The 27,620-nt window shown below is 39.2% G+C and overlaps 1 protein-coding gene across 1 annotated transcript in view; it reads left to right on the top strand.

Annotated features, from left to right (window-relative positions):
• Positions 1-12,153: 12,153 nt before the first annotated feature.
• SGPP1 (sphingosine-1-phosphate phosphatase 1) overlaps positions 12,154-27,620 on the top strand; it is a 38,278-nt gene continuing 22,811 nt past the window's right edge. Inside the window, exon 1 of the mRNA XM_045451205.1 lies at positions 12,154-13,101. Coding sequence (XP_045307161.1) covers positions 12,400-13,101 — 702 coding nt within the window. The 5' untranslated portion in view covers positions 12,154-12,399. The remainder of the gene's footprint in view (positions 13,102-27,620) is intronic.

The raw sequence follows: 27,620 nt of genomic DNA, 5'->3' as shown, positions 1-27,620 counted from the left end.
ACGTCTGACTTAGAAGACAAACAGGGCTGATGTCCCAGGGACCCAAAGTGCCAGAGGCAACTGAGAGTATCTTTTTTTAAAGGGCTCACCTGCCCTGAGACCCAGAGAAAAAACATCAGGCTGAAAAGTGCCTAGTCTATATGTGGAGGAGACTCATTTGCTAATATAAAAGCATCTGCTTGAGGGGCAGGGAACAGCTGAACTCCCCCCAGAGAAGGAGTGCTGGCAGATGGCAGGTGCATCGTCCAGCTCTCCTGCTGGCACAGGTAGCAAACTCCAAGGCCTTACCCTCCTGCTGCCTTACTGACACAGGTGGGAGTGAGCAGCGGTGGCACGAGGCCACTGCCTTGCTGGTGGTGGCAGCACTCCCCCGCTTCCTGGCCAGGTTGGGCAGACAGAGAGCTGTGGCATCGTCCCGCTCCTGGTGTGAAGCTGGTTCAAGCACACGGACAAGGTGCTCTCCCACTGGTTCCTGAAACCCCCGGGTGTGTACAGCCAAGACATTTTCCAGCTGCCTTTCGAATGCCCGTGAGAATGCCCCTACTCCTCACACTCTCCAGCTGCCTAGCTAAAGCTAGTGGGTGTGTGCGATACATACAGGGGATGCCCCTTGGTCACCTGGTCCTGGTGGCCAAAGGGGCTGGCATTCCTGGGCTCCACAGGAATGTAATGGTCGGAAAGACAGTTCTTGGTTGGTCACCACCCCCGGGGTGCTGCATAGGCAGCGAACTGAAACACAACCCCAGTCTTATGAAAAAGGACTATTTAGTTAGCGGAGCTGCAGCCTGAGGGACAGGCTTTAGGTTTCTGAAACATCTAGAGGCTATGTAGGCGTTCCCAGAGAATATAAGCAGGAAGACACCATCCTCCACGCTCCTTTGGCCTCACTACAGCTCAACAAGACATCCCAGAAGGGAGCTCATACACTTGTCTGGAGTCCCAATTTTTGTAACTGTCTCTCAGGGTATACCTCCTGATCTCCTGGTCTTGACGCCAGCAGGGATTATGATTGCAGCCCCACAGGACTATATACCTTTGCTTCCTTTAAAAACTGCTACTGGGGTGCCTGGCTGGCTCCATCAGTAGAGCACGCAACTCTTGATCTCAGGGTTGTGAGTCTGAGTCTCACATGGGTGTAGAGATTACTTAAAAATAAAATCTTTTTAAAAATTTTTATTTTAGGGGCACCTGGGTGGCTCAGTCGGTTAGGCGTCCGACTTCGGCTCAGGTCATGATCTTGCTGTCCGTGAGTTCCAGCCCCGCGTCAGGCTCTGTGCTGACAGCTCAGAGCCTGGAGCCTGCTTCAGATTCTGTGTCTCCCTCTCTCTCTGCCCCTCTCCCACTCATGCTCTGTCTCTCTCTCTGTCAATAATAAATAAACACTTAAAAAATTAAAATTAAAAAAAATTTATTTTAAAGTTTATTTATTGACAGAGCAGGGGAAGGTCAGGGGGAGAGAGAATCCCAAGCAGGCTCCTCACTGCCAGCATGGAGCCTGACTAGGGGCTCAAACCCATGAACCATGAGATCATGATCTGAGCTGAAATCAAGAGTTGAATGTTTAACTGACTGGGTCACCCAGGTGCCCCAAAAATAAAATCTTAAAGAAAAAAAAAAAAGCTGCTACCTGAGGGCCTGGCTTCTAGTCAGCTTGAAACTAGATGGTAAATGAGAGTCCTCCCCTTGGAACACTAATAGGTCTTGGCATGTCCTCAATAACAGGATGTATCAGAATAAATCAGCAGTGTAGTCAATCACAAAGGTTCCAGAGACAACCAAGAACTAGGGCAAAATTGAGCTAGAACATTTATCACCTACATAAGGCCATGCCTTCAAGACTGGGAGAAGTAGTTATTTTGCCTAATATATAGAAGCAAACAGAGAGTCAAGCAAAATGAAAAGTATGCTGCAAATGAAAGAGCAACACAAAACCTCAGAAAAAGACCTTAATGATACGAAGATAAGTATTCTACCCTATAAAGATTCAAAGTAATGGTCATAACGATGCTCAGTGAACTTGGAAGAACAATGAACACGCTGAGAACTTCAAGAAAGAGGTAAAAAGTATTTTAAAAGTACCAACAGGAGTTGCAGAACCGAAGAATACAATAACTGAACTGAAAAATAAACATCTATAGAGGGATTCAACAGCAAACTGGATGAAGCAGAGTGAATCAGTAAGTACTCAGACAAAGCAATGGAATTTACCCAGACATACCAGCAAAAAGAAAAAAAAAAGAAAAGAAACAATGCAAGTAATTTAAGAAACCTAGGGGTGCCTGGGTGGCTCAGTCAGTGAAGCGGCAGACTTCAGCTCAGGTCATGATCACGCGGATTGTGGGTTCGAGCCCTGCATCAGGCTCTGTGTTGACAGCTCACAGCCTGGAGCCTGCTTCGGATTCTGGGTCTCCCTCTCTCTCTGCTGCTCCGCTGCTCAGTCTCTCTTTGTCTCTCAAAAAATGAATGAAAACATTAAAAAAAAAAAAAGTAAAAAAAAAAAAATATATATATAAAGAAACCCATGGGGCAGGGGCGCCTGAGTGGCTCAGTCGGTTAAGTGTCCGACTTCGGCTCAGGTCATGATCTCATGGTTTGTGAGTTCAGGCCCCATGTTAGGCTCTGTGCTGACAGCTCAGAGCCTGGAGCCTGCTTCAGATTCTGTGTCTCCCTCTCTCTCTCTCAAAAATAAATAAACATTAAAAAAAAATTTAAAAAAAAAAACCTCACAGTAAACATGAAACAAAAACTTATAGAAAATACACCAAAGAAAATGAGAAAGTAAACTAAACATAACACTGAAGAAAGTTATCAAACCACAAGGGAAGAGACAAAGAAAGGGACTGAGAGGAATTATAAAAACAGCCAGAAAAAAAAATGGCAATACATACCTATCAATAATCAATTAAATGTAATTGGATCAAGTTCTCCACTCAAAATGAATGGGTGGCTGAATGAATAAAGAAACAAGACACATCTATATACTGCTGAGAAGAGACTCACTTCAGAAGTAAAAATACACACAGACTGAAAGTGAAGGGATAGAAAAAGATATTCCATGCTAACGGAAACAAAAAGAAAACTAGTACAGCTATTCTTGTATCAGACAAAATAGACTTTATTTATTTATTTATTTTTAAAGTAGGCTCCATGCCCAACATGGGGCTTGAACTCATGACCCTGAGATCAAGCGTCACATGCTCCACTGACTGAGCCAGCCAGGTGCCCCCAGACAAAATAGACTTTAAAGCAAAGATTGTAATAAAAGATAAGGAGGGACACTATATAATGATAAAAGGGTCAATCTAGCAAAAAGATATAACATTTATAAGTACATATGCAGCCAATATAGGAGCACTAAAATATATAAAGCAAATATTAATGGACCAAAAAGGGAGAAATTGATGACAACACAGTAATAATAGAGGACCTTCACACTCCACTTACATCAATGGATAAATTATATAGATAGGAAATCAACAAGAAAACATCAGCTTTTGGGGCACATGGGTGGCTCAGTTGGTTTAGCATCCAACTTTGATTCTGGCACAGGTCGTGATCTCACAGTCGTGGGATTGAGCCTCATGTTGGGTTTGGGATTCTCATGGAGTCTACTTGGGATTCTCTCTCTCTCTGCCCCTCCCTGGCTCACACACACACTCTCTCTCTCTCTCTCAAAATAAATAAATATTTAGAGTGCTTTTAAAAAAATGTTTTATTTATTTTTGAGAGAGTGAGTATGAGCAGGGGAGGGGCAGAGAGATAGATGGACAGAGGATCTGAAGCAGGCTCTGCTCTGCCAGCATCGAAAGCATGAACTGTGAGATCATGACCTCAGTTGAAGTTGAACATTCAACCCACTGAGCCACCCAGGTGGCCCAAATAAACATTTAAAAAGATAAAAAATAAGAATAAATGAAAGATTAAAATCATATAATCATCTCAATAAATGTTGAGAAAGCATTTGACAAAATTCAGCCTTCATTTATGAATCAAAAAACTCAACAAAATCAGTATACTTGACCTAATAAAGACCATATACGATAAATACATAGGTAATATTACACCTAATGGTAAAAAAGTGAAAGCTTTCTCCTTCAAGATGAGAAAGAAAACAAGAATGCCCACTCTCCCCACTTTTTAATTAAAAAAATTTTTTTAATGTTTATTTACTTTTGAGAGAGAGAGACAGAACCTGAGCGGGGGAGGGGCACACAGAGAGGGAGACACAGAATCCAAAGCAGGCTCCAGGCTCTGAGCTGTCAGCACAAAGCCTGACACAGGGCTCAAACTCACAAACCATGAGATCATGACTTGAGCCAAAGTCAGAGGCTTAACTGACTGAGCCACCCAGGTGCCCCTCTCCACTTTTTAATTTTTAAGTAATCTCTACACCCAATTGGAGCTCAGACTCACAATCCTGAGATCAAGAGTCACATGCTCTTCTGATAGAGCCAGTCAGGTGCCCCTCTCCCCAATCTTATTCAACATAGTATTTGCAGCCCTACCCACAGCAATTAGGCAAGAAAAGAAATAAAAGGCATACAAAAAGGAAGAAGTAAAACTGTCACTATTTGCAGATGCCATAATACTATATATAGAAAACCCTAAAGACACTATCAAAAAACTGCTAGGAATAATTAATGACTTCAGTGAGGTTGCAGGATACAAAATTAATATACAAAAATCTCTTGCATTTCTATACACTAACAATGGACTATCAGAAAGAGAAATCAAGGCGTGCCTGGGCGGCTCAGTTGGTTAAGCATCTGACTTCGGCTCAGGTCATGATCTAAAGACTCAGGGGTTTGAGCCCTGCATCAGGCTCTCTGCTATCAGTGAGGAGCCTACTTTGGATCCTCTGTCCCTCTCTCTCTGCCCCTCCTCTGCTTGTGCTCTTTTATCTCTCTCTCTCTTTCTCTCTCAAAAATAAATAAACATTTTAAAAAAAGAGACAGAGGGGCGCCTGGGTGGCTCAGTTGGTTGAGCAGCCGACTTCGGCTCAGGTCACGATCTCGCGGTCCGTGAGTTCAAGCTCCGCATCAGGCTCTGTGCTGACAGCTCGGAGCCTGGAGCCTGTTTCAGATTCTGTGTCTCCCTCTCTCTGACCCTCCCCCGTTCATGCTCTGTCTCTCTCTGTCTCAAAAATAAATAAACGTTAAAAAAAAAAAAATTAAAAAAAAGAGACAGAGAGGCACCTGGGTGGCTTAGTCAGTTAAGTGACTTCGGCTCAGGTTAAGATCTCACAGTTTGTGAGTTCGAGCCCCACATCAGGCCTTTTGCTGTTGTCACAGAGCTCACTTAGATCCTCTGTCTCCCTCTTTCTCTGCCCCTCTCCTGCTTGCAGTCTCTCTCATAAATAAACATTTAGGGGCGCCTGGGTGGCGCAGTCGGTTAAGCGTCCGACTTCAGCCAGGTCGCGATCTCGCGGTCCGTGAGTTCGAGCCCCGCGTCGGGCTCTGGGCTGATGGCTCAGAGCCTGGAGCCTGTTTCCGATTCTGTGTCTCCCTCTCTCTCTGCCCCTCCCCCGTTCATGCTCTGTCTCTCTCTGTCCCAAAAATAAACGTTGTAAAAAAAAAAAAAATTAAAAAAAAAATAAATAAACATTTAAAAAAGAGAGAGAGAAATCAAGAAAACAATCCCATTTACAACTGCATCAGAAAGAATAAAATACCTAGGAATAAATTTAACCAAGGAGTAAAAGACCTTTACACTGAAAAATATGACTTAAAAGAAATTCAAGAAGTTACAAATAAATGGGAAGCTATTCCATGCACATGGATTGGAAGTATAAATATTGTTAAATGTCCATACTACCCAAAGGAATCTACAGATTCAATGCAAACCTCATCAAAATTCCAATGGCAGTTTTTACAGGACTAGAAACAAACAATCCTAAAATTTATACAGAATCACAAAAGATCCTGAATAGCCAAAATAATCTTGAGAAAGAACAAAGTCAGAGGTATCCCACTCCCTGATTTCAAATGATACTACAACACTATAGCAATCAAAGTAGTATGGTATTGGCATAAAAGCAGACACGTAGATCAATGCATTAGGAAAGAGAGCTCAGAAATAAACGCACACATATATGGTCAATTAATTTATGACAAAGAAGGCAAGAACATACAAAAGAGAAAGGATAGACTCTTTAATAAATGTTGTGCAGACTGGACAGCTACATGTAAAAGAATGAAACTGGACCACTATCTTGTACCGTTTATAAAAATTAACTCAATATGGATTAAAGATTTGAATGTTAAGACATGAAACCATAAAACTCCCAGAAGAAAACAGGCAGTAGGCTCCTTGACATCAGTATTAGTGATTTTTGTTTTTTTTTTGGAACTGGCTCCAAAAGCAAATATAAACAAGTTGGACTACACCAAACTGAAAAGTTTCCACAAAGCGAAGGAAACCATCAGCAAAAGAAAAAGTAAATCTATCAAATGGGAGAAGATATATTCAAATCATATACCTGATAAGGGGGTAATATCCAAAACATACTTAAAAATTCAGACAATTCATAACAAAAACATTTTTTAATGGGCAGAAGATCTGAATACACATTTTTTTCCAAAGAAGACATATAGAAGGCCAACAGGCACATGAAAAGATGCTCAATATTACCAATCATCAGGTAAATAAATGAAATATCATCACACATCTGTCAGAATAGATATTATAAAAAAGACAAGAAATAAAAGGTTTAGGTGAGGATGTAGAGAAAAAGAAACTCTTGTAGACTGTTGATGGGAATGTAAAGTTGTGCACCCACTATGGAAAACAGTATGGAGATTCCTAAAAAAATTAAAAATAGGCCTGCCATATGATGAAGAAATTCCACGCTGGGTTTTCTGTCTGAAGAAAAAGAAAACACTAAATTGAAAAGATATATGTACCCTTATGTTTGTTGCAGCATTAATTTATAGTAACTAAGATATAGAAACAACCTAAGCGTCCATTGATGGATGAATGTATAAAGATGTGGCGTATAAATATAATGGAATACTACTCAGCTATTAAAAAGAATGAAATTATGCCATTTGCAACAATATGGATGGACTCTGCAAAGGAAATAGGTCAGACAGAGAAAGGTAAATACTACACGATCTTACTTGTATGTGGAACCTAAAAAACAAAACAACACAAAGCGTAGACTCCTAGATATAGAAACCAGACTGGTGGGTGCCAGAGAAGAAAGAATATCGCTGGGGGGAGATATGGGTGACAGGGATCAAGAGGTACAAACTTTCAGGACTAAAATAAAAAAGTCATGGGGATATAATGTACAGCATGGGGAATATAGTCAATAATACTGCATTAACTTTGTATGGTAATAGCTGGTAAAGAGACTTATTTTGGTGATTATTTTGCAATGTATACAAGTGTTGAATTACCAAGTGATACATTTGAAGCTAACATAATGTTGTCAAATATGCCACAATAAAAAAAAAAAAGAAAAAAAAAAGGAAAAACAAAAAGAAAATTTACCAAACATATTTTATAAATACTTTTACCAATGGCTAGTTTATCAAAACAATTTATGTTCTTCAGAAAATTAAATTAACCATTTTGATTAATGGAACATTTAGTATATTACAAACATAGAAATATTAGGGGCAAATCAACACCTACCAAAATGTCTGGAATGATGAATGGGCAGATGTGGTTGGAGGTTTCAAGTCTTGAATTAAAAAAAAACAAAAATCTTCTGAGTTGGGTATACACGTGTATTACCAATCATTTCTAGAAAAGAAAAAGCCAAGAGCCAGATTTTAATAATAAGAAAACTGGAACTGGATAGAGACATTAACAAAGGGGGAAATTCTTAGGAAGAAAAAAATGGTTTTAAAAAAAGTACTATAAATTTGGGGTAAAATAAAACTGTGTATAAATGGTCTATATGATAAGGAAAGAATTCCATGGTCATCTCAGCCAGCATGGATTAAAATTAAAGTGGGTGAGAGGCCATATATTTTTTTGCCTAAAATACTCTCAGATCATTTTCTGTAAGGTTTTCTTCCTTCGAATCTTACTCTGGGTAAAAGTGATTTGAAATGTTAGGGCATAGAAAACACAAAGCATAGAAAATTCCTTATCTGTTAATTACAAATTTTATGTTTATCACATTTTATTTATATTTGTGCTATGTTAGGCATCTTTTCAAGAATTCAGAGGAAATCCTATTTTTTAGAAAATAAAACTAATCAAAGATGCAGGATAAAATCAGTAGGTATTTATGCAAAGAATTAAAAAAAACATAGGTTTAATATTTCAAAAATAACAAATTCATATTCACCATTTATTGATGCCCATAATGCCCTATGTACTGACATCTACATGTCAAGACTATTCTAGTGATAGTTAATAGTAATAATTTAGGCTAAATAGCTTGCAATATATAAATTTTGTAGTTTAATGAATAAGAAATTAAGTTATATTCCAGGCTCAAAAAAGTTATAATAAATATTCACTTTAAAATAAGTATTATCATTTTCTTATTAAGTAATGTAGTTTTTTTCCCTCCTAGTTTCATTGTATAATTGACGTAGAAGTCTGTATCAGTTTAAAGTGTGTAACATAATGATTTATGTATATATTACAAAATGATAACCACAATTTTAGTTAACATCCATCAACTCACATAGTTACAATTTTTTTCTTATGATGAGATTTTAAGATCTATTATCTCAGTAACTTTCAAATATACAATATGGTATAACAGTTTTAAATATATATTACTTAGAAGACGTATTTCTAAAGGTAAAATTCTTTGACTTCATTGTAAAATTAGTTCAATCAATGATTTATCTCAACCCAATATGACAAAATACAACTTTATTTAAATTAGTTGTGGAAGGCAAAATGACCAAGGCTAAGCCTATATATTGTGTTTCCCTACTACTTTTATGAAAGAAATGACAGCAATATTTTACCTTTGTATAGTTCATGTATCACAAAAAAGATTTCAATATTACATAAAGTTAAACTCAAATACAGAGAAGGATCTAACAAAATTTAACATGTTAATTATGCAACATAAACTAAGACATTTGGCTTTGCAGGGAAGACACTGAATTACACCCAGATAATCATGTCATTACTTGGTAGCAATGTTTTTCTTTTTAAAAAATGTTTATGCTTTGTTATAAAAAATGCTTGCCACAGAAAGTTTATATTTGAATCTTTTGATATGGTTCAATTTCTGTTAAGTTTCAAGATGAAAAGTATCAGAGTGAGTGTAAACAGAATCCACCAGAACTATTCTTTTCATCATGGTGCTTTGGTGCTTTTGGCCTTGTCCTTATCATTAACAGATTTACAGCAGCAGCAGGACACTGTGAGCCTTTTCAAGTTTTGTCTTTTGACTTGCATTCTTTTCCTCTTCAGTGCAGTCAGAGGCCAAATTCCCACCTCCCCATCATCTTTGTCTCTGTACTGTCTTAAAAAATTTTTTTTTAATGTTTATTTTTAGAGAGAGAAAGACACACACACACACACACACACACACACAGAATGCAAGCAGGGCAGGGAGGGGAGGGGTGGGGCAGAGAGAGAGGCAGACACAGAACCCAAGGCAGGCTCTAGGCTCTGAGCTGTCAGCACAGAGTCCAATGCGGACTCGAACTCATGAGCCATGAGATCATGACCTGAGCTGAAGTCGGACCCTTAGCCAACTGAGCCACCTAGGTGCCCCTCTTTATTCTCTTTTAAAGAGGATATTACATTCTGACAAAATATGTCAGTGATCGAGTCATATTTTAGCCATAGGATATAAATATCACCTCCTACTTTGTTTTATATGTTTTCCTCTTTCTCTGCTCTCTTTAGACTAATTAGTCCCCAGAATTGGAAATTCTTTGAATGAATCCGAATAATTCTTTATCTGAACAAGGGGCACCTGAGTGGCTCAGTCAGTTGAGCGTCTCTTGATTTTGGCTCACTCAGGTTGTGATCCCAGGGTTGTGGGATCCACACTGAGCTTGGAGCGTGCTTGAGATTCTCTCCTTCTGTCCTTCTCCCCTGCTCGTACCTGCTCTCTCACTCTCTCTCTCTCACTCTCTCAAAAAAAATTCAGCCTTTATAAACAAATGATTTTGACAGAAACCAGGCTCCTCCCACCTTTGTACAAGTTGCTCCTTGTTTTCAAATGCCAGCTAATCATCCATTTCACAGGACCATTCATAGATAACCTAATGCCACCTCTCTGCTTACTCCATGAAGTGATTGCTTGTGTCTGATTTCTTTGATCCGTTTGGTATGTCTCGCTTTATGTCTTTGAATATACTCGCATGTTTTGTCTCCCTCAGTAGATTATAAATGCCTCAATATTAGACACAATGAGTTCTAATCAAGGACGGACAATTATTTGCCTGCAGACCTATGAATTCAAATGAAATGCTTTAACTTTTTCCTAGTTCCAAAATCCTTTCCAAATCTCTTCCTTCTGATTCCCAGAACCACAGTCCAAGTTCCTGCCCCCATTCCCTCTCACCTGACTACTGCAATCATCTTCTAATTATTTACCTAGCCTTTGCTCTCTGACCTCTGGCAATTTACCTTCGATTTCCTTCTCAGTTATCTTTCTAAAGCAGTTCTGATGGTGTCACTCCCTAGGTTAAAAGCCCTCCATGGCTCTCCACTGCCTACAAATAAAATCTCCAGCTTGGCATTCAAGGGCTTTACAATCTGGTCCCATCCCCTCTTTCTAACCCCATTCCAACCACTTACTCCTCCTACTGTGTATTCTATGAGCTACTGTTTATCAAATACATCTTTGCACATTCCTATCCCATCTTTCTTCATTTTCTGTCTTTCCTAAGATGAGTTTCTCCACCTACTCTCATCATGCTCTTTAATAAAGGATCCCAGCTCAAGAGGATCACTTCTTACCTGGCTTGTTGTCCCTAGTCAACTTGTTTCTTCTCCGTTCCAGAGCATGTTGTTTATCTCCATTTTAGCATTTTCCATTTATACTGTGAGCAACTTTAAGACAGAGATGATGATTTATTTATCTTCCTATGGCTATAGCGTAGCAAGTGAAGTGGGAGGAAGAGAATAATTTCCCTAGGAAATGAAGGAAATACTGCTAAAGACACAGGTAGGGGAAATTTCCCAACTTTCTTGGAAGAGGTTCAAATTCTTTAATTATTGACATCCACCTTACTTGAAGTAGCTTCTTGGAATTAAGAGTTCAGAGAATCTCTGGGGCACCTGGGTGGCTAGTCCAACTTTGGCTCAGGTCATGATATCATTGGTGGTGGGTTGGAGCCCCACCTGGGGCTCTGTGCTGACAGCTCAGAGCCAGGAGCCTGCTTCAAATTCTGTTATCTCCCTCTCTCTCTGCCCCTCCCCCATTTGTGTTCTTTCTCTCTCTCTCAAAAATAAATATTAAAAAAAAAGTTCAGAGACTTTCTAATAAAAACTGTATTTTCTAGAAGTCAAGTTTGTAACTTTCCTGACATGGAAGTTAAGCCTCTAAATCAGCCTCATCAAGCTCAAAAAATTTACAGCCTGCATCCAGGAACCAATTAATTTCTTCTGTGCAACCCCACCTAGCTATTAGAATTTATTAAAATACTACATTTAAGTCAAGATAACTGTGATCTCTTAACTTATTTGATCAATGGCGCAGTATTGTCCTGGGATCTACATCTAATCTTGCCACCACTGGTCAATTGGCACGTGGCTTTCAGGACATGAGCCGTCAGAAACAGCTCTGTAATTACTTGTGATTACTTGAGTCGAACGGTTCCGGGCCTATGGTGGTTATTTCGCCTTCATTCACCATTAAACACTTGATTCTGTGCCAGCAGGATGTCCGGGTGCTTGGCCACTCGCACCTCGGACGCCGGCCCCCAGGGTCGTGGCCTCTCCGAACCAACGGTGGTCAGAGGCAAGCCGGCAGCATCAGCCGGAGGGAAACGAGGGCTGAAGTTGGAGAAGGGGGCGGACAAGGTTCGCCCGCCCAGCGCCGCGACGCCTGGCGGGTGTCAAGGCGAACCTCAACGCAGCCACCCCGCTGAGCCTCAGCACCCCCACGCCGCCGGATGCGCTCGAGGGGGCCGCGCGCGGCCAGGCGCCCTCCCGGCGCGGCAGTGGGGGGCGGGGCTGGGCGCTGCGCGCGCCGGCGCGTGGAGGCCGCGGGCGGTGGCGGAGCGCGCGCGGCCTGGGAGGGGCGCGCGGGGCGGCGGCGCGCGGCGGCGGCGGCGGCGGCGGCGGCGGCGGCGGCGGCTGCGGCCTGTGGCGCCGTCACCGGGCAGAGCCGAGCGGGTCCGGCTAGGCGCTGCTGCCGCTGGCCAGGTGCGCGGGGACGATTCCGGGCTGCGCCAGGGTCCGGCCCGCCTTCCCGCCGCCGACGTCCTCCCGTCTGCGGGCCGCCAGGGTCCCGTTATCATGTCGCTGAGGCAGCGCCTGGCCCAGCTGGCTCGCCGTCTTCAGGAGCCGCAGAAAGTGGCCCGTTTCCAGCGGCTGTGCGGGGTGGAAGCGCTGCCTCGCCGCTCCGCCGCTCCCGCCACCGATCCGAGGGAGGATGAGAAGGCGGAGGCGCCCCTAGCCGGAGACGCCCGGCGCCGAGAGCCGCAGCCTCGGGCGTCTGCAGGCCCCCAGCCGCCCGGGAACGACCGCAATCAGTGTCCCGCCAAGCCCGGCGGCGGCGGCGGCGGCGCCCCCAACGGCGTGCGGAACGGGCTGGCGACCGAGCTGGGCCCGGCCTCGCCGCCGCGCGTGGGGGCCCTGCGCCGCAACTCGCTGACGGGCGAGGAGGGTGAGCTGGCCCACGTGAGCAACTGGCCGCTCTACTACCTGTTCTGCTTCGGCACCGAGCTGGGCAACGAACTCTTTTACATCCTGTTCTTCCCCTTCTGGATCTGGAACCTGGACGCCCTGGTGGGCCGGAGGCTCGTGGTCATCTGGGTGCTGGTCATGTACCTGGGCCAGTGCACCAAGGACATCATCCGCTGGCCGCGGCCCGCCTCGCCGCCCGTGGTCAAGTTGGAGGTCTTCTACAACTCCGAGTACAGCATGCCCTCCACCCATGCCATGTCCGGCACCGCCATCCCCATCTCCATGATCCTCCTCACTTACGGCCGCTGGCAGGTAAGGGTCCCTTGTCTGTCGTCTGCTCAGCCTTGGAGAGTTAAACTATCCGGAGTTGTCTTCACTCCCCGCAGTTATGTTAATTTGGCCGTTCCCCTCCCAAACCTCTCTTTCCGCGGGATTTCACAGTCCCCGCAAACAGGCCTGTTCTAGGTTTTAAAAAATTAAATGATCCGGGAAAACTTAAGAGACTTAGCTGTCAAACTGTATTCTAATAACAGTGCCTTTCTTAGAACCCAAAGGAAACGCTATTCGTGGAGTAACATTATCATTGAGCTTTGGTTGAGTTTTTAAAATGGTTTTAATTCTTGTGATGCACAGAATATAATTGTAATTAAGTATGATGGTCTTACACTTAACCAAGACCCAGTTTCACCATAATGATGCCTTGCCCCAGACTAATTCTGCCAGGCTTGGGTAAAGTCTTGAGCTTTATTTACTCTGAGACAGTGTTTATAAAACCGTCGTGTAATTGCAAAACAAACATGGTCGTTCGAGGCTATGAAGAAACGAATTTTAAACGAAGGCCACTGTTTATGGAAGTGAACGGAACGCAGCCTGAGTTATCTTTTTTAGGGGTGTGGCTGCTAATTTGCTGTTGGATACAAAGTTTAATTAATCTCCTAAATCACTGATTTGTAGTATCAGTTGTTGAGCTATTACAGTATTACTGTTTCATTAGCTTTGAAAGTGCATACTTTTATTACAGTTTTTCTTAAAATCAGGGCTCTTGGTCAGACTAGTGGGTTTATAAAAATGACACGTAACGACAGCAAGGACAGCCTGACAATCAGGGGTGAGTTTCTAATGGGAAATATCTTATATTTTGCCTCCTTCTTTTGGCCTCCCATTTTTCACTCTTTCATGTTACGTAGGTTTGAATACTGATTCTCTTTTTTATAGAAGCAACATTTATTCTTAGACTGCTATCTTGTTTTATCCATCTTTTAAAAATAGTAAGGAGCTTTGTTCCTACTGTAGACCAGTCCCTTAATTTAAGAATAAACTTAGTAATCATGGAGAATCTAAAGAATTAGACATCTTCAATTTTTTTTTCCATCAGAGCACGAAATCATCTTAAATTGAGATATACTCAATTCTGTGTAAAACTCCATTATGTTAAGCTTACTCATTCCACATTTAATTGCAGTATAATGTCTTATACCCATGGGCACTTCTGTGCAGTACATCTCTCTTACAGTATCATGCAAAATATGTAATGTGCAGAGTAAGAATGACAGAATTACGACAGAAGAGTACCATGGACAATTATTTTTTCCTATTTAGCCAAAGGCGATATAGGTGATACTCAAAATTGTAAAATAGTGCTGCCTATTTTGCATGAAAGATAAACATGTTTTATTTGATCTAAATATTTTAGAATTTAAGATTGTCATTGATTTATGTTTGGCATATTTACTGGTTAGCTAATGATATTTGTCTTATTTTCATGAGACTTTCAGGAAAAAACTGTAACTGTAGGGTCTTTTATAATTCCTCAATGAGTAGCTATGTTGCATGGTGTTACTATTAGAGTCCAAGTAAAAAAAAAAAAAGTTATTTTTTGCTCACTTATTCAAAGCACGTGCTAACAGAAGGTCTGAAAACTGTACTGCTGATGATTTATGAATTGTAGATATTAGTATTGTAATATTTCAGGGTTACTTGAATTCTTAGAAAAAGCTTACATTATAGTTTTGGACAACCTAGTATGTTTAATTCAAAGTTTGAGGAATTCGTATATTGTACAATTTTATAAATTTAGTTAGACACGACTTTAAAAATCACCTACTCTCAAACTGTATTTTACATATGTGGAGACTGAACTATTAGAATTAATCTTGTAAAATTAAATTTCTTATTTTAGATTTTTTTACTTTAAATTCGAGTAAACTTCTAAATTCGAATAATTGTTTATCTTTTGGTTATAGAAGAAAGGCTCCCTTGTATGGAAGTTCTGTGTTTATAAATGTTTTTAATAACCTAGTATGAAAAACAAAATGCTTTTTTACTTTTTACTTTTTTTTATGTTTACTTTTGAGAGAGAGAGAGACAAAGGTGAGTGGGAGAGGGGCAGAGAGAAAGAGAGAGAGAGACACAGAATCCAAAGCAAGCTCCAGGCTCTCAGCTGTCAGCACAGAGCCCGTCGCCGGGCTCAAACACATGAACTGTGAGATCATGACTTGAGCCAATGTCTGATGCTCAATTGACTGAGCCGCCCAGGCGCCCCAACTTTTTTACTCTTTAAAAAAATCCTGTTATAATTGAAAACAAAAGTACCTTCCTTTGCTTAAGCTGTTTTGGTCCTACTCTCTGTCAGTTAGTATTGTAGTAGTTTGGAGGCTTATATTTTCAGGAGTATGTAATGAAAAAACGATACTGGAAACTGGGGTAAGAATTAAGCAATGAAAGCCTGGTGTTTTTCTAATTAATAGTAGTTTGGGTTGATAGTCCTGTCTATCTGCTGGGCCCCTAGTGCTTATTGAGGACAAGTGTGGTTATTTCTATATGCCTGGGATGCTGAAACATCTCTGGAAACAGTTCTCTCACATACCATCCTTTTGGTGTGGAATAACTGCTCCCTGCCAATTAATGTGAAATCAGCTTTTGAAATCTGCTCAAGATTGACTTCCTATAAAGAGTATCCTCCCCCCCCCCCCACCATTTTTTGGCTGTTTAAGAAAATTTTTTTTAAGTTTATTTATTTTGAGAGAGACAGAGACCGTGCAAGTCGGGGAGGAGCAGAGAGAGCTGGGGAGAGAGAGAATCCCAAGCAGGCTCCATGCTGCCATTGCAGAGCCCCAAGTGGGACTTGAACTCATTAAACCTTGAGATTCTGACATGAGCCAAAACCAGGAGTCTGATGCTTAACCCACGGAACCTACCAAGTGCCCCTACACAGAGCCTTTTTATTTTTAATTAACCCCTTCTGTTTCATTAATCCTCATTTATTCTTAAAATGACCATAGACCAACAAAATTATTTCGCGTTTGTTTAAAGTGCAGGTTTCTATCCCTACTCTCAGAGATTCTGATCCATTAGCTAGCTAAGTGAGGTCTATTGCATTTTACTGAAGTTTCCCAAAGATTTTTGAGGAAAAAAAAAGTATTTTCTTAAACCCCTAATAAGTAAAATTAACTCTTGATCCTTAAAATATATTTTGTATTTCTCCAACATTGTTGTCTCACCTTTTTTGCAATTCCAGTCTTTGAATCTTTTTAAGGTATGTTATATCAAAAGAGAGATCGGAACAGTATGACTCCAAGCAGTTATTTGATACTAGAAGAATTTTTTTTCATGCTGATGCAAGATAGAAAGTGTATGGCATTTCCAGGTATTAAGTAACTTGAAATCCATTAGCCAGGATAATAATTACTGCTTTCATATTACTTGTTGGAATTTTTTTGTAGCCTGAATTGGGAAAAAATAAGAAATCAGGAGCATTAGGTATTAAGAACATGGTCCTTTGAAGAATAATCTAAAATTAAAAGTAAAGCACTCCTTTTGTACTTATTTTTGCATGTTCTTTCCAAAAATAAAAATTCTTAATTTTTAAATAATATTGCATGAGTTCTAATTATATACTTGATTTAATGACGTTAAGAAAGTTTTAGATTAATCTCATTTTAAAAAATTGTCATCATACACTTTATAGCCAAACCCATTCCCAACTGGTCCATATGCTCTCACTAATTTTAATAATAATAATAATAGTAATTCTAGTGTTAACATGTATGAAGGTCAGACATTTTTTAAAATGTCTATTACCTGATTTAGTCTACTTTTATAACTTCCCAATGTTTGGTCCTACTATTAATACAAGTTTACAGATCAGGAAAGTAAGGTAGAGGAAGATTAATTTATTCAAAGTAACATAGCTAGTAAGTCTCACAGGGTAAATTTAAATCTTACAGACTTCAGGGGCACCTGGGGGGCTCAGTCTGTTAAGCGTCCAGCTTTGGCTCAGGTCATGATCTCAACTGGTTCAGGTCATGATCTCATGGTCCGTCCGTGAGTTTGAGCCCAGCATCAGGCTCTGTGCTGACAGCTCAGAGCCTGGAGCCTGCTTCGGATTGTGTTACCTCTCTTTATGTCCCTCCATAGCTCATGCTCTATCTTTCTGTCTCAAAAATAAATAAACATTAGAAAAAAAATCTTTAATCTTACAGACTCCAGAGCTTATGCAGAAAATTCTTTTGAAATCACACTATGTGATTTTTAAAGAATCTTTTCAATAATAAATATTTTTGAAATAGGATTGTGTCAAACTACACAAACAGCTTTTTAGAAGCTTGAGAAGCTTTTAGAAACATGCCTTGAGAAGATAATATGTGTGTATATAAACACATGCAATAGCCACAAATATTTATGTTTTAAACATGTATTAAGTTGTTGACTGAAATCAGTGCTGATTTTTCTCACCCTTCCTTTTCCTCTATTTTTCTAATATAAATAAAAAAATTCAGTAAATATAATATGAGCTTTGGAAAAGAAAAACACATAAGATATTTTATTAAAATATAGTTTATTGTAAATAATAAAGATATCTGTGAGGTCATGAAAAAATAAAAGGAAGGCAAGAAAAACTACAAAAGTGGGTCAGTAATGACAAAAGCTAGAAAAGGCTTCAAGAGCCAAGGAAAACTGATCACACTGGTAATTCTGGGAAGAAACACAGTTCATTAAAAAATCAAATTGGTTTGCTCTTTGATTTCTTTTTACCTCATATCATACTTGTGCTTGAAATGCACATTTTCCTGATTTTGTAAGCGCTTACTATTAATTCTTCCTTTAAAAATAATTGAATTTATTTGTTTGAGTAGGGAATACTTAATAGAAAATTTAATATTTACATGAAAATATGAAGAGGAGAGTACATTTCTTTTCTTTTTCTATTCCAAAGCTACCAGAATCTCTTTTCCAGAAGAATTCATTGTTCTAAGTCTGTTGTTTAGCCTTCTGGAGAATCTTTACTTTTGTAGACATATATCTATATAGTTTATTTTTCATACAAATGGTAGCATACTATACTTTTCTGGACCTTGCTTTTTTCATTTAGAAATATATTGTGGGAAGATTTTCCTTTTCTTTTACCCAGCAGTTAATGAGTACTAACTTTTTGTGCTTAACAGTTGTTTTAAATGCTTTACATGACTTAATTGTTTTAATCCCCCTAAAATCCTCAGAGTATTATCACCTATTTGCAGAAGAAGAAATTGAGGTAGAGGGAAATTAAGTAATTTGCTCCAGTTGACTCTTACAAGTACCTAACAGACCCTGGATTCAAACCTAGAGAGTTTAAAAGATTTTTTTTTTTTTAATCTTTTTTTAGTTTTGAGAGAGACAGAGACAGAGCAAGAGCGGGAGAGGGGCAGAGATAGAGGGAGACACCAAGTCTGAAGCAGGCACCAGGCTCTGAGTTGTCAGCACAGAGTCCAATGCAGGGCTTGAAATCACGAACCGCGAGATCATAACCCGAGATGAAGTCGGACGCTTAACCGACAGAGCCACCCAGGCGCCCCTAAACCTAGAGTTTAGCTGCAAAATTACACTATGCTACTGTATTATATTGTCTCTCCGTGTTAGCACTTTCCATTTTATATATATGTATATACACACACACACACACACACACATATACACATACACATACATGTATATATACATTTTTTTTTAACAGTTTGAGATCAGAGCGCGAGCATGTGTGCATGCGTAAGCATGCACAAGCAGGGGATGGGCAGAAAGAGAGGAAGAGAGAGGATCCCAAGCAGGCTCCACACTGTCAGCATGGAGCCTGAACCGCCTGAGTGGAAGTCAGCTGCTGAACTGACTGGGCCACCCAGGCACCCCGGTACTTTCCATACTGTATAGATAGCTGTATTAATTTTTGCACATTTACATTACTTTCCAATGTATTAACATAGTGTAATTTATTTAGTAGGTTGACTATTTCAGTACTGTGTATTCAAAGCTTTCTCATTTTTTTTTCTATTAGATTGCTGGCATTTTACTTACTGATTTTTTTTAAATTATACCTTGGGGTGTCTGGGTGGCTCACTGTTGGGAGATTGAGCCCCACATGGGGCTCTGTGCTGTGCATGGAGCCTGCAAAGATTCTCACTCTTCTCCCTCCACCCCTCCCCTGTTTGCTTTGTGCATGCGTGCACACTCTCTCTAATAAAAAAAAAAAAATTAAAAAAAATTAAACTATACCTCTTGGGTTTTCCTTTTTCTTTTTAAACTGCTGTTCTGCCTTCAAATAATGTTCTATTTCAAGTATAGCCTAAGAAGCTTGCAATGGTATACTTTCATTTTCCCTCTCTTTTTTTTTTTTATTATTGTTGTCATACACTTTACATCTACATATGTTATAAAACTCACAATAATACATTTTTGTGTAATGTTCCAGCATTTCTAGAAATTTTTTTTCTCCCCTCTTCCTCTATCTCCCTCCAAATCTTAGAAATTCAGTTTCATGTATGTTAAATTGTTTAACACTGGTCACTCACAGATCACTGATGTGATGGTGATGGTGATGGTGATGATGATGATGATGATGATGATGAGTGCAATGTTTTTGCTCTTGGTGCTTCGTTTTAGATCATCTCTATTGCCATAACTTCCAGTTCACTGATCTTTTCTTCTGCAGTATCTGATTTTCTGGTGGACTCAAGTAGGATGGGATATATTTTCACATACTATGTATTTTATATCTAGAAGCTCCAATTAGATGTTTTTTTAATCTTCCTTTTTTCCTGCTCATTATGTTCTTATTTCTTTTACATTCTTGAATATAATATTTTATTTTATTTTTAATGTTCATTTATTTTTGAGGGGGTAGGAGGGGCAGAGAGAGAGGGAGACACAGAACTCGAAAACCGGCTCCAGTCTCCAAGCTGTCAGCACAGAACCCGACTCGGGCTTGACCTCACAAATTGTGAAATCATGACCTGAGCCAAAGTCGGACGTTTAAGCGGCTGAGCCACCTACATGCCCCTTAAGTATAAGATTAAAAAAAAAAAAAAAAATGAAAAAAAATTTTTTTTAATGTTTATTCATTTTTGAGAGATAGAGCATGAGTTGGGGTAGGGGCAGAAAGAGAGGGAGACACGGAGTCCGAAGAAGGCTCTAGACTCTGAGCTGTCAGCACAGAGTCCCACATGGGGCTCAAACTCATGGACCGCGAGATCATGACCTGAGTGGAAGTTAAGTCAGACATTTAACTGACTGAGCTACCCAGACACCCCTGAGTATAAGATTTTAATAACTGTTTTAAAGTTCTTATCCACTAGTTTCATCATCTTTGTCATCTTTGTGTGGTTCTAATATTTCTCCTGGTTATTTATTATATTATTCTGCTTCTTTGGTAATTTTTAAGAGTTTTAGATTTTGTTGTATTCCTTTAAATAATGTTGGACTTTGTTGTGGTTACAGTTTAATGTTTTTAAGCTTGCTAGAGAGAGTCCAGAATAACCATAGGTTAGAGCTAATTTGTCCTCACTGCTAAGGCCATAAGATTCTTATTTTTCTTAAAGATTTTTTTTTTTTAAATAATCTCTACACCCAACATGGGGCTTGAGTTTAAAACCCCCGAGATCAAGAGCTTGTCCTTTGTAAGGACTGAGCCAGCCAGGTGCCCCAAGCAATAACCTTCTAAAGAGTACTCAATTCCCTTAGTACTCTGCTGGGTAGGAAAGTGATTCCAGGCCTGTGTGAACTTTGGGAATTGATTGGCCTACTGTTTTCTGGTATTTTTTTCTCCCATCCTTGTGGACTTTCACCCCATGCAAGCACAGATTAATACTCAGCAAACTGTTTGCAGAGACCCCCTACAGATCTTCTGGACTTGTGCGATTCCTCTCTCCAGTGTTCTGTCCTGCAAACTAATAGCTGCCTTGGCCTCTGGATATTCCAGTCTTCTTCCCCTTAACTCAGTGAGACTGCTAGACTTTGTTTTGGTTCCTCCTCCCATGCTACAGCCTGGAAACTGCCTCCAGCAGCAACCTAGGGCAGTCGTAGGGCCCATCTCATTTGTTTCCCTTTTCTCATGAATTACAGTTCTGTGCTGCTTGTTTTCCAGTATCTGAAAATGGTTGTTTTATATAATTTGTCTCGTTTTCTGGATGTTTACAGTGGAACAGCTGTACTTACAACAGTTAATCCTTTATGGGCAGAAACAAATCCTCTCACCTCTACTTACTGGTTTTTGTTTTTTATATTAAAAAATGTATTGAGATGTAATTCATGTACCATACAGTTCACCCATTTAAATTATGCAATTCAATAGCTTTCAATAGGGGTGGCTCAGTTGATGAAGCATCAGACTTTGGCTCAGGTCATGATCTCATGGTTCATGAGTGCAAGCCCCACGTTGGGCTGTGTGCTGACAGCTCAGAGTCTGGAGCTTGCTTCAAACTCTGTGTCTCCCTCTCTCTGCCCCTCCCCCACTCTTGCTCTGTGTGTGTCTCTCAAAAATAAATAAACATTAAAAAAATTAAAAAAAAACCTTTCAATATATTCATAGAGTTGTGCAACCATCATCACAGTCAATTTTAGAACATTTTCTACCACCCAAAGGAATCCCATACTCGTAGCAGTCATTCCCCATTTCCCCCCAATTCCTAGGTAACCCTAGACAACCACTAATCCACTTTATGTCTCTATAGATTTGCCTACTCTGGACATTTCAATATTTAGTCTGTTGCTGGCTTCTTTCACTTAGCATGTTTCAAGATTCATCTGTATTATAGCATGTATCAGTACTTCATTCCTTTTTATTGCTAAGTAATATTCCATCAGATAGATATACCACATTTTATTTATCCTTTCATTAGCTGATAGACATTTGGTTTTACTTTATTTTGAATAATGTTGCTATGGATATTTTTGTATAAATTTTTGCATGGACATATGCTTTTGTTTCTCTTGGGTTACTTTTTGCTTTTTGAAGCCCTTTATATTGTGTTCAAATTAGCCTTTTGTCTGTGTGTGATTTAGAAATACGTGTTCCTAAATTGTTGCTTCTCTTCTGCTTTTTTGTTTTTCAAGCAGAATTATTTTCTTTTTATACGCCAGTCTTTTGTTTCGTGGTTTCTAGGTTTTGTGTAATATTTAGAATAGTCTTCTACCATGATTTGTTGTAGTACTTTTATGGTTTTTGTTTTTGTTTTTTTTATGCTTAAAAGATGGCTTTGAACCATCTCTTGCTTTGAGTAAGGAATCTAAATTGATATTTCCCAATGGCACTATTTATTGAATAGTCCACTTTCCCCTGACTTTTACTATCACTTCTTTTTAAGTTTATTTATTTATTTTGACAGAGAGAGTGCAAGTGCACACACAAATGAGCACAAGTGGAGGCAGAAAGAGAGGGAGAGAATCCCAAGCAGCTCTGTGCTGATAGCACAGATTGGGGGCTTGATCTCAGGAATCATGAGATCATGACCTGAGCCAAAATCAAGAGTCTGATGCTTAACTTACTGAGCCACCCAGGTGCCCCTGTATTAATCATAGATTAAATACAGGTATATATTGGGGTCTGTATCCATATTTTTTACTTCGAATTGATACATCTGCTATTTGTGTGCAAGTTCCATACTATTATATTTACTATAGCTGTATAATATTTTTTCACTTATTCTTGCTGTTTTTACTTGTTTATACAGTCTTCTGTATGTACTTTAGATTTTGTTTTTCTAGTTCCAAAAGAAAAATCCTTTTGCTATTTTACTAAAAAGATAAAATCATACTTTCATGTTTAAATCTTTGATCTACCTTTAGTGGTTTTGGTATATATTGTGAGAAATGGGTCTGATGTATTTTTTTCATATCGATAATTAAGCTAATACTATTTTTGAATAGTTCATCCTTTCTCCTCTTATCTGTAATCCCACTTTGTTACGTACCAAGTTTCTATAAGTGTATGGCTGTGATTCTGGGTTTTGTATTCTGTTTCACTGGTCTCTTTTATTTGTCTGTCTCTATCAATATCATCATTATGCTTTAATTGCTTTAGACTAAGTCTTAATATCTGTTTATGAAAGTTCTCTACCATTTTCTTCAAGATTGTCTTGGCTATTTTTGAGTATTTGCTTTCAATATACATCTTAGAATGAGCTCTTTAATTTCCATAAAAATCTCTGGACTTTTATTGAAATTGCAATGATTTATAAATTAATGTGGAGAGAATTGATAGCCTTACAATATTGAATTTGTCTATGAATATGGTAAATCTTTTTTTTTTTTTTTTTTTAATGTTTATTTTTGAGAGAGTGAGACAGAGCACAAGCAGGGTAGGGTAGGGGCAGACAGAGAGGGAGACACAAAATCCGAAGCAGGCTCCAGGCCCTAAGCTGTCAGCACGGAGCCTGACATGGGGCTTGAACCCATGAACTGTGAGATCATGACCTGAGCCAAAGTCAAATGCTTAAATGACTCAGCCACCCAGGCTCCCTGAATATGGTAAATCTTTATTTTAGGTTTTCTTAAATATATTTCAATGGAGTTTTATAATTTCCTCCATGTAAATCAAGTATATCTTCTGTTAGACTTGTTTGTAGTTTATGTTTTTTGTTATTGTCGTAAGTGATACCTTGTTAAAATTCAAATATAACTTTTTGTGACTGGAATATAGAAACATACTTGATTTTTATGTATTGATCATATATACAACTTTTTTCAACTCTCCATTAATTTAATAATTAGATGTATATTCTCATCTGTTCTTTATAGAGAAAAATATGTCAGCTGAGAATAATGACAAGTTTATTTCTTTTGTTGCAATTATACATTTTTGTTGACTAAAAAGCTTTAACAATGGTAATGACATTAAATTCCATAAATATAATCATTTCATTTCTAATAAGTACGAGCCAGTCACATAAGTCCTACAGATAAGAGGGCAAATAAAACAAAAATATGGTCTGTTTGCTTGAGGGGATTAGATTGGTGTTTTAGGAAGAGTCTTGTATCTATAGTATGGAAAGTGACTAGAGAGCAGTAAGACTGGAGGCAGGGGAAGCAGACCAGGTAAGACGTTACTCCACCAGTTCAAGGGAGAGAAGATGGAGACCTACAGGAGACTACAAACAACGGCCTGCTGCCTGATTTTATATGACCTGTGAAGTATGAATGGTTTTTTACATTTTAAATCGTTGACAAAGGCCACAAGATTATTTATTTTGTGACATGTGCAAATTATATGAAATTAATAGTTTTAGTGGCTATACATAAAGCTTTATTGGATCACAGCCGTGTCCATTCATTTATATATATCTTGTCTGTGGTGCCTTTGTGCTATGGCAGCAGAATTGAGTAATTGTGACATTGACTATATAATCCACAAAGCCCAACATAGTTACTATCCGGCTCTTTACAAAAGAACTTGGCTGGCTCCTGACCTAAATAGTGTCAGTGGGAGTAGAAAGAAATGGATACATTTGAGAGATACTAAGATGTAGAATTGATAAGACATGGTGATTAATTGCAAATGACAGTGAAGAAGAAAAACAGGAGTAAAGGATTATTCCTAGATTTACTATTTGGAAAGCTGTGAAATAGTAGTGTGATTTATAGAAATTGCAGAAAGGAGCAGGAGTATGGAGGAAAATTCCATTTTAGATATGTTGAATTTGGTGTCTGTAAGACTGAACTATCTGGCAGGCAATTCTGCGCATGAAAGAGACCTGGAGAGGTTTGGTGTCATCAGCATACATGTGCAGAATGAAGTGATGAGAGTGGATGGTCCTGCCCTTGGAGGGTACACACAGAAGAACAGAGAGTCTAGGGAAAAACTTTTTTTTTTTTTTTTTTTTTAGTAAAAAATTTTTTTTTGATGTTTATTTATTTTTGAGAGAGAGACACAGCATGAGCAGGGAAGGGGCAGAGAGAGAGGGAGACACAGAATGTAAAGCAGGCTCCAGGCCCTGCACTGTCAGTACAGAGCCTGACATGGGGCTTGAACTCGTGAATTGTGAGCTTGTGACCTGAGCCAAAGTCAGATGCTTAACTGATTGAGCCACCCAGGTGCCCCCAAGGAAAAAAAAACCTTTAAAGACTTCAATATTTAAGGAATGGATAGGGTAAAAAGAACCTGAAACAGAATCTGACAAGCAGCAGTTTGAGAGGTTTGTCTAACTAAGGTTGTGTGTGTGTGTGTGTGTGTGTGTGTGTGTGTGTGTGTTTGCGTGTAGGGCTCTAGTAACTAATTTGTACTAGAAAAAAAAATTTATTTGAGGACTAGAATGGGTATCTTCTCATAGAAGTCAAAGTCAAGAAAGTGCTGCCAGGCTTCTGGAGGAATTAGAGCCAGGCCTCTAGAACGCTATTAGAACTAAAGGCAATGCCGTTCATCCCTTTTCTTGGGGTTGCATGGTCTCCCATTTCTGCTTCTTTCTTCTCTCTCTGCTTTGGCACACATGTTTCAGCCTTATCCCTACTTCTACATCATTTCCAAATTCAAGCACACAACAGAGACTGACTTGCTTTCAAACTACTATCAGGAAAAGAGAATCTAATTAGCCCAACCCAGCCAATGGATTTACTGCTGTAGGGCCAGGTGTCCATGCCTGAACAAGAGCTGTGGTAGGAAGAGCAGGATCATACAGTAGGAGCATGTCTCCACCCTGCTGCGTCTAAGTGGGGAATATTTGCAGAAGAAAAGAGTGAAAATTGGACAATATCATAAAAAGAATATACTATAAAGGGAAGCTGCAAGTGAGAGTGTTTCTAGAAAAGGAAAGCAGTTAATATTTTTAAATGCTGCTAAAAGAACAAGCAAGATAAGCACTGAGCTTTATAGAAGACTTGGAAAATAAAAATAGGAAAAATCTAATGTTAACATTTTGGTATTTCCTTACAGTTTGAAAATAATTGGGGCCATATTATATATAGTGTTTATTCTTTTTTTATATAATGTGTGATGGTTAATTTTATGTGTCTTTTAGCTAGGCCATGATACCCCGATTTTTGGTTAAACACTATTGTAGATGTTTCTGTGAAGATATTTTTTATATGACATTAACATTTAAATCTGTAGACTTTGAGATTACCTTCCATAATATGGGTGGGGCTTTTATCCAATCAATTGAAAGCCTTAAGAGACAAAAGACTGTCTCTTTCCCCCCTCTCCCCCCCAAGGAGGAGGGGATTCTGTGCTGCTACTGTCTTTGGACTTGAGCTACATTAACTCTTTCCTAGATGTCCAGTCTGCTGGCCTACCTGCAGATTTTGGACTCTCCAACCTCCATGATCATTGAAATAAATCCAATAATAAAGCCAATTCCTTGGAATAAATCTATCTCCATATATGTGTACATATAGACCTTATTGGTTTCATTATTCTGGAGAGCTCTAATAGGTCATACTTTTTCCTTTCAGCAAACATTCCTAGAAAACATTCTTAATGAATGAAGCACTTACATATTCTTGCAAAATAGTTTTTATATTATAGGATTGTCCTTACTATAGATATATTACCTCCATTTATAGATGAGGAAGCTGTGATGCAAAGAGCTTATGAAACTATTGCGTTGTCCTACACCTGAAGAGGTAGGCACCTTTGGAGTAGTCAGCCTAGCTCACAACCCTCTAAAGGTCCCTCACCTTTAGGGCAACTGTATTTTCTCAAATCAGAAATTGAGTTTGGGCAGGTTTCTTCACTAAAGAAGTAAATCGAAAAACCTCCATTTACCATGTGGACTAAAGAACAGAAAAGCTGCTACACAGAAAAGGATGTATGTAATAAGAAGAGATGGTCCTGTGACCATTTATAGTTGCAGTTTCTTCTTGAAGCTTAGCTTCCTTTTGCCTTAAGGTTCAGTGACTCTGTATCCTTATAATGCAGCTTCTTTTTTCTCAACATGAGTTGATTCTGTTATTTCCATTTTTCAGCATCCCAGTAAATGCATATAGTAAATGTCTAGAACCAGATCTGTGTAGCTCCAAAAACCCGTATTTTAAACTACTACATTATAGTCAATATTAATTCATTGCTGTATGCTATATATAATTTTATGATAAACATGTTTATATATGAATCCTTGCCCACATTTCTATGTCTTTGGTATAGAATTCTAGGAGAGAGATCACTGGGTCAAAGTATATGAACATTTAGACTTTTATGTATTGGCAAAATGCTTTCCAAAAGGGGGCATCAATTTTTATTCCACTAACAGGGTATGAGAACAAGGCAGATGTATCATTAATGTGGTATCCTAGTCATCTCTTGTTTACATATACACTATCCATTTCTTGAATTCAAAATATAATTTTTTTCTGGTGCCTGCCTTTGTCCCATATTTATTTAAAAAAAAATTTTTTTTTAACGTTTATTTATTTTTGAGACAGAGAGAGACAGAGCATGAACGGGGGAGGATCAGAGAGAGAGGGAGACACAGAATCCAAAACAGGCTCCAGGCTCTGAGCTGTGAGCACAGAGCCCGATACGGGGCTCGAATTCACCGACCGTGAGATCATGACCTGGGCCGAAGTCGGCCTCCCAACCGACTGAGCCACCCAGG

Source organism: Leopardus geoffroyi, chromosome B3, assembly GCF_018350155.1.
Source record: "Leopardus geoffroyi isolate Oge1 chromosome B3, O.geoffroyi_Oge1_pat1.0, whole genome shotgun sequence".
Classification (NCBI taxonomy): domain Eukaryota; kingdom Metazoa; phylum Chordata; class Mammalia; order Carnivora; family Felidae; genus Leopardus; species Leopardus geoffroyi.
Note: the sequence above shows the minus strand (reverse complement) of the source record. Positions and strands in the feature narration are given on the sequence as shown.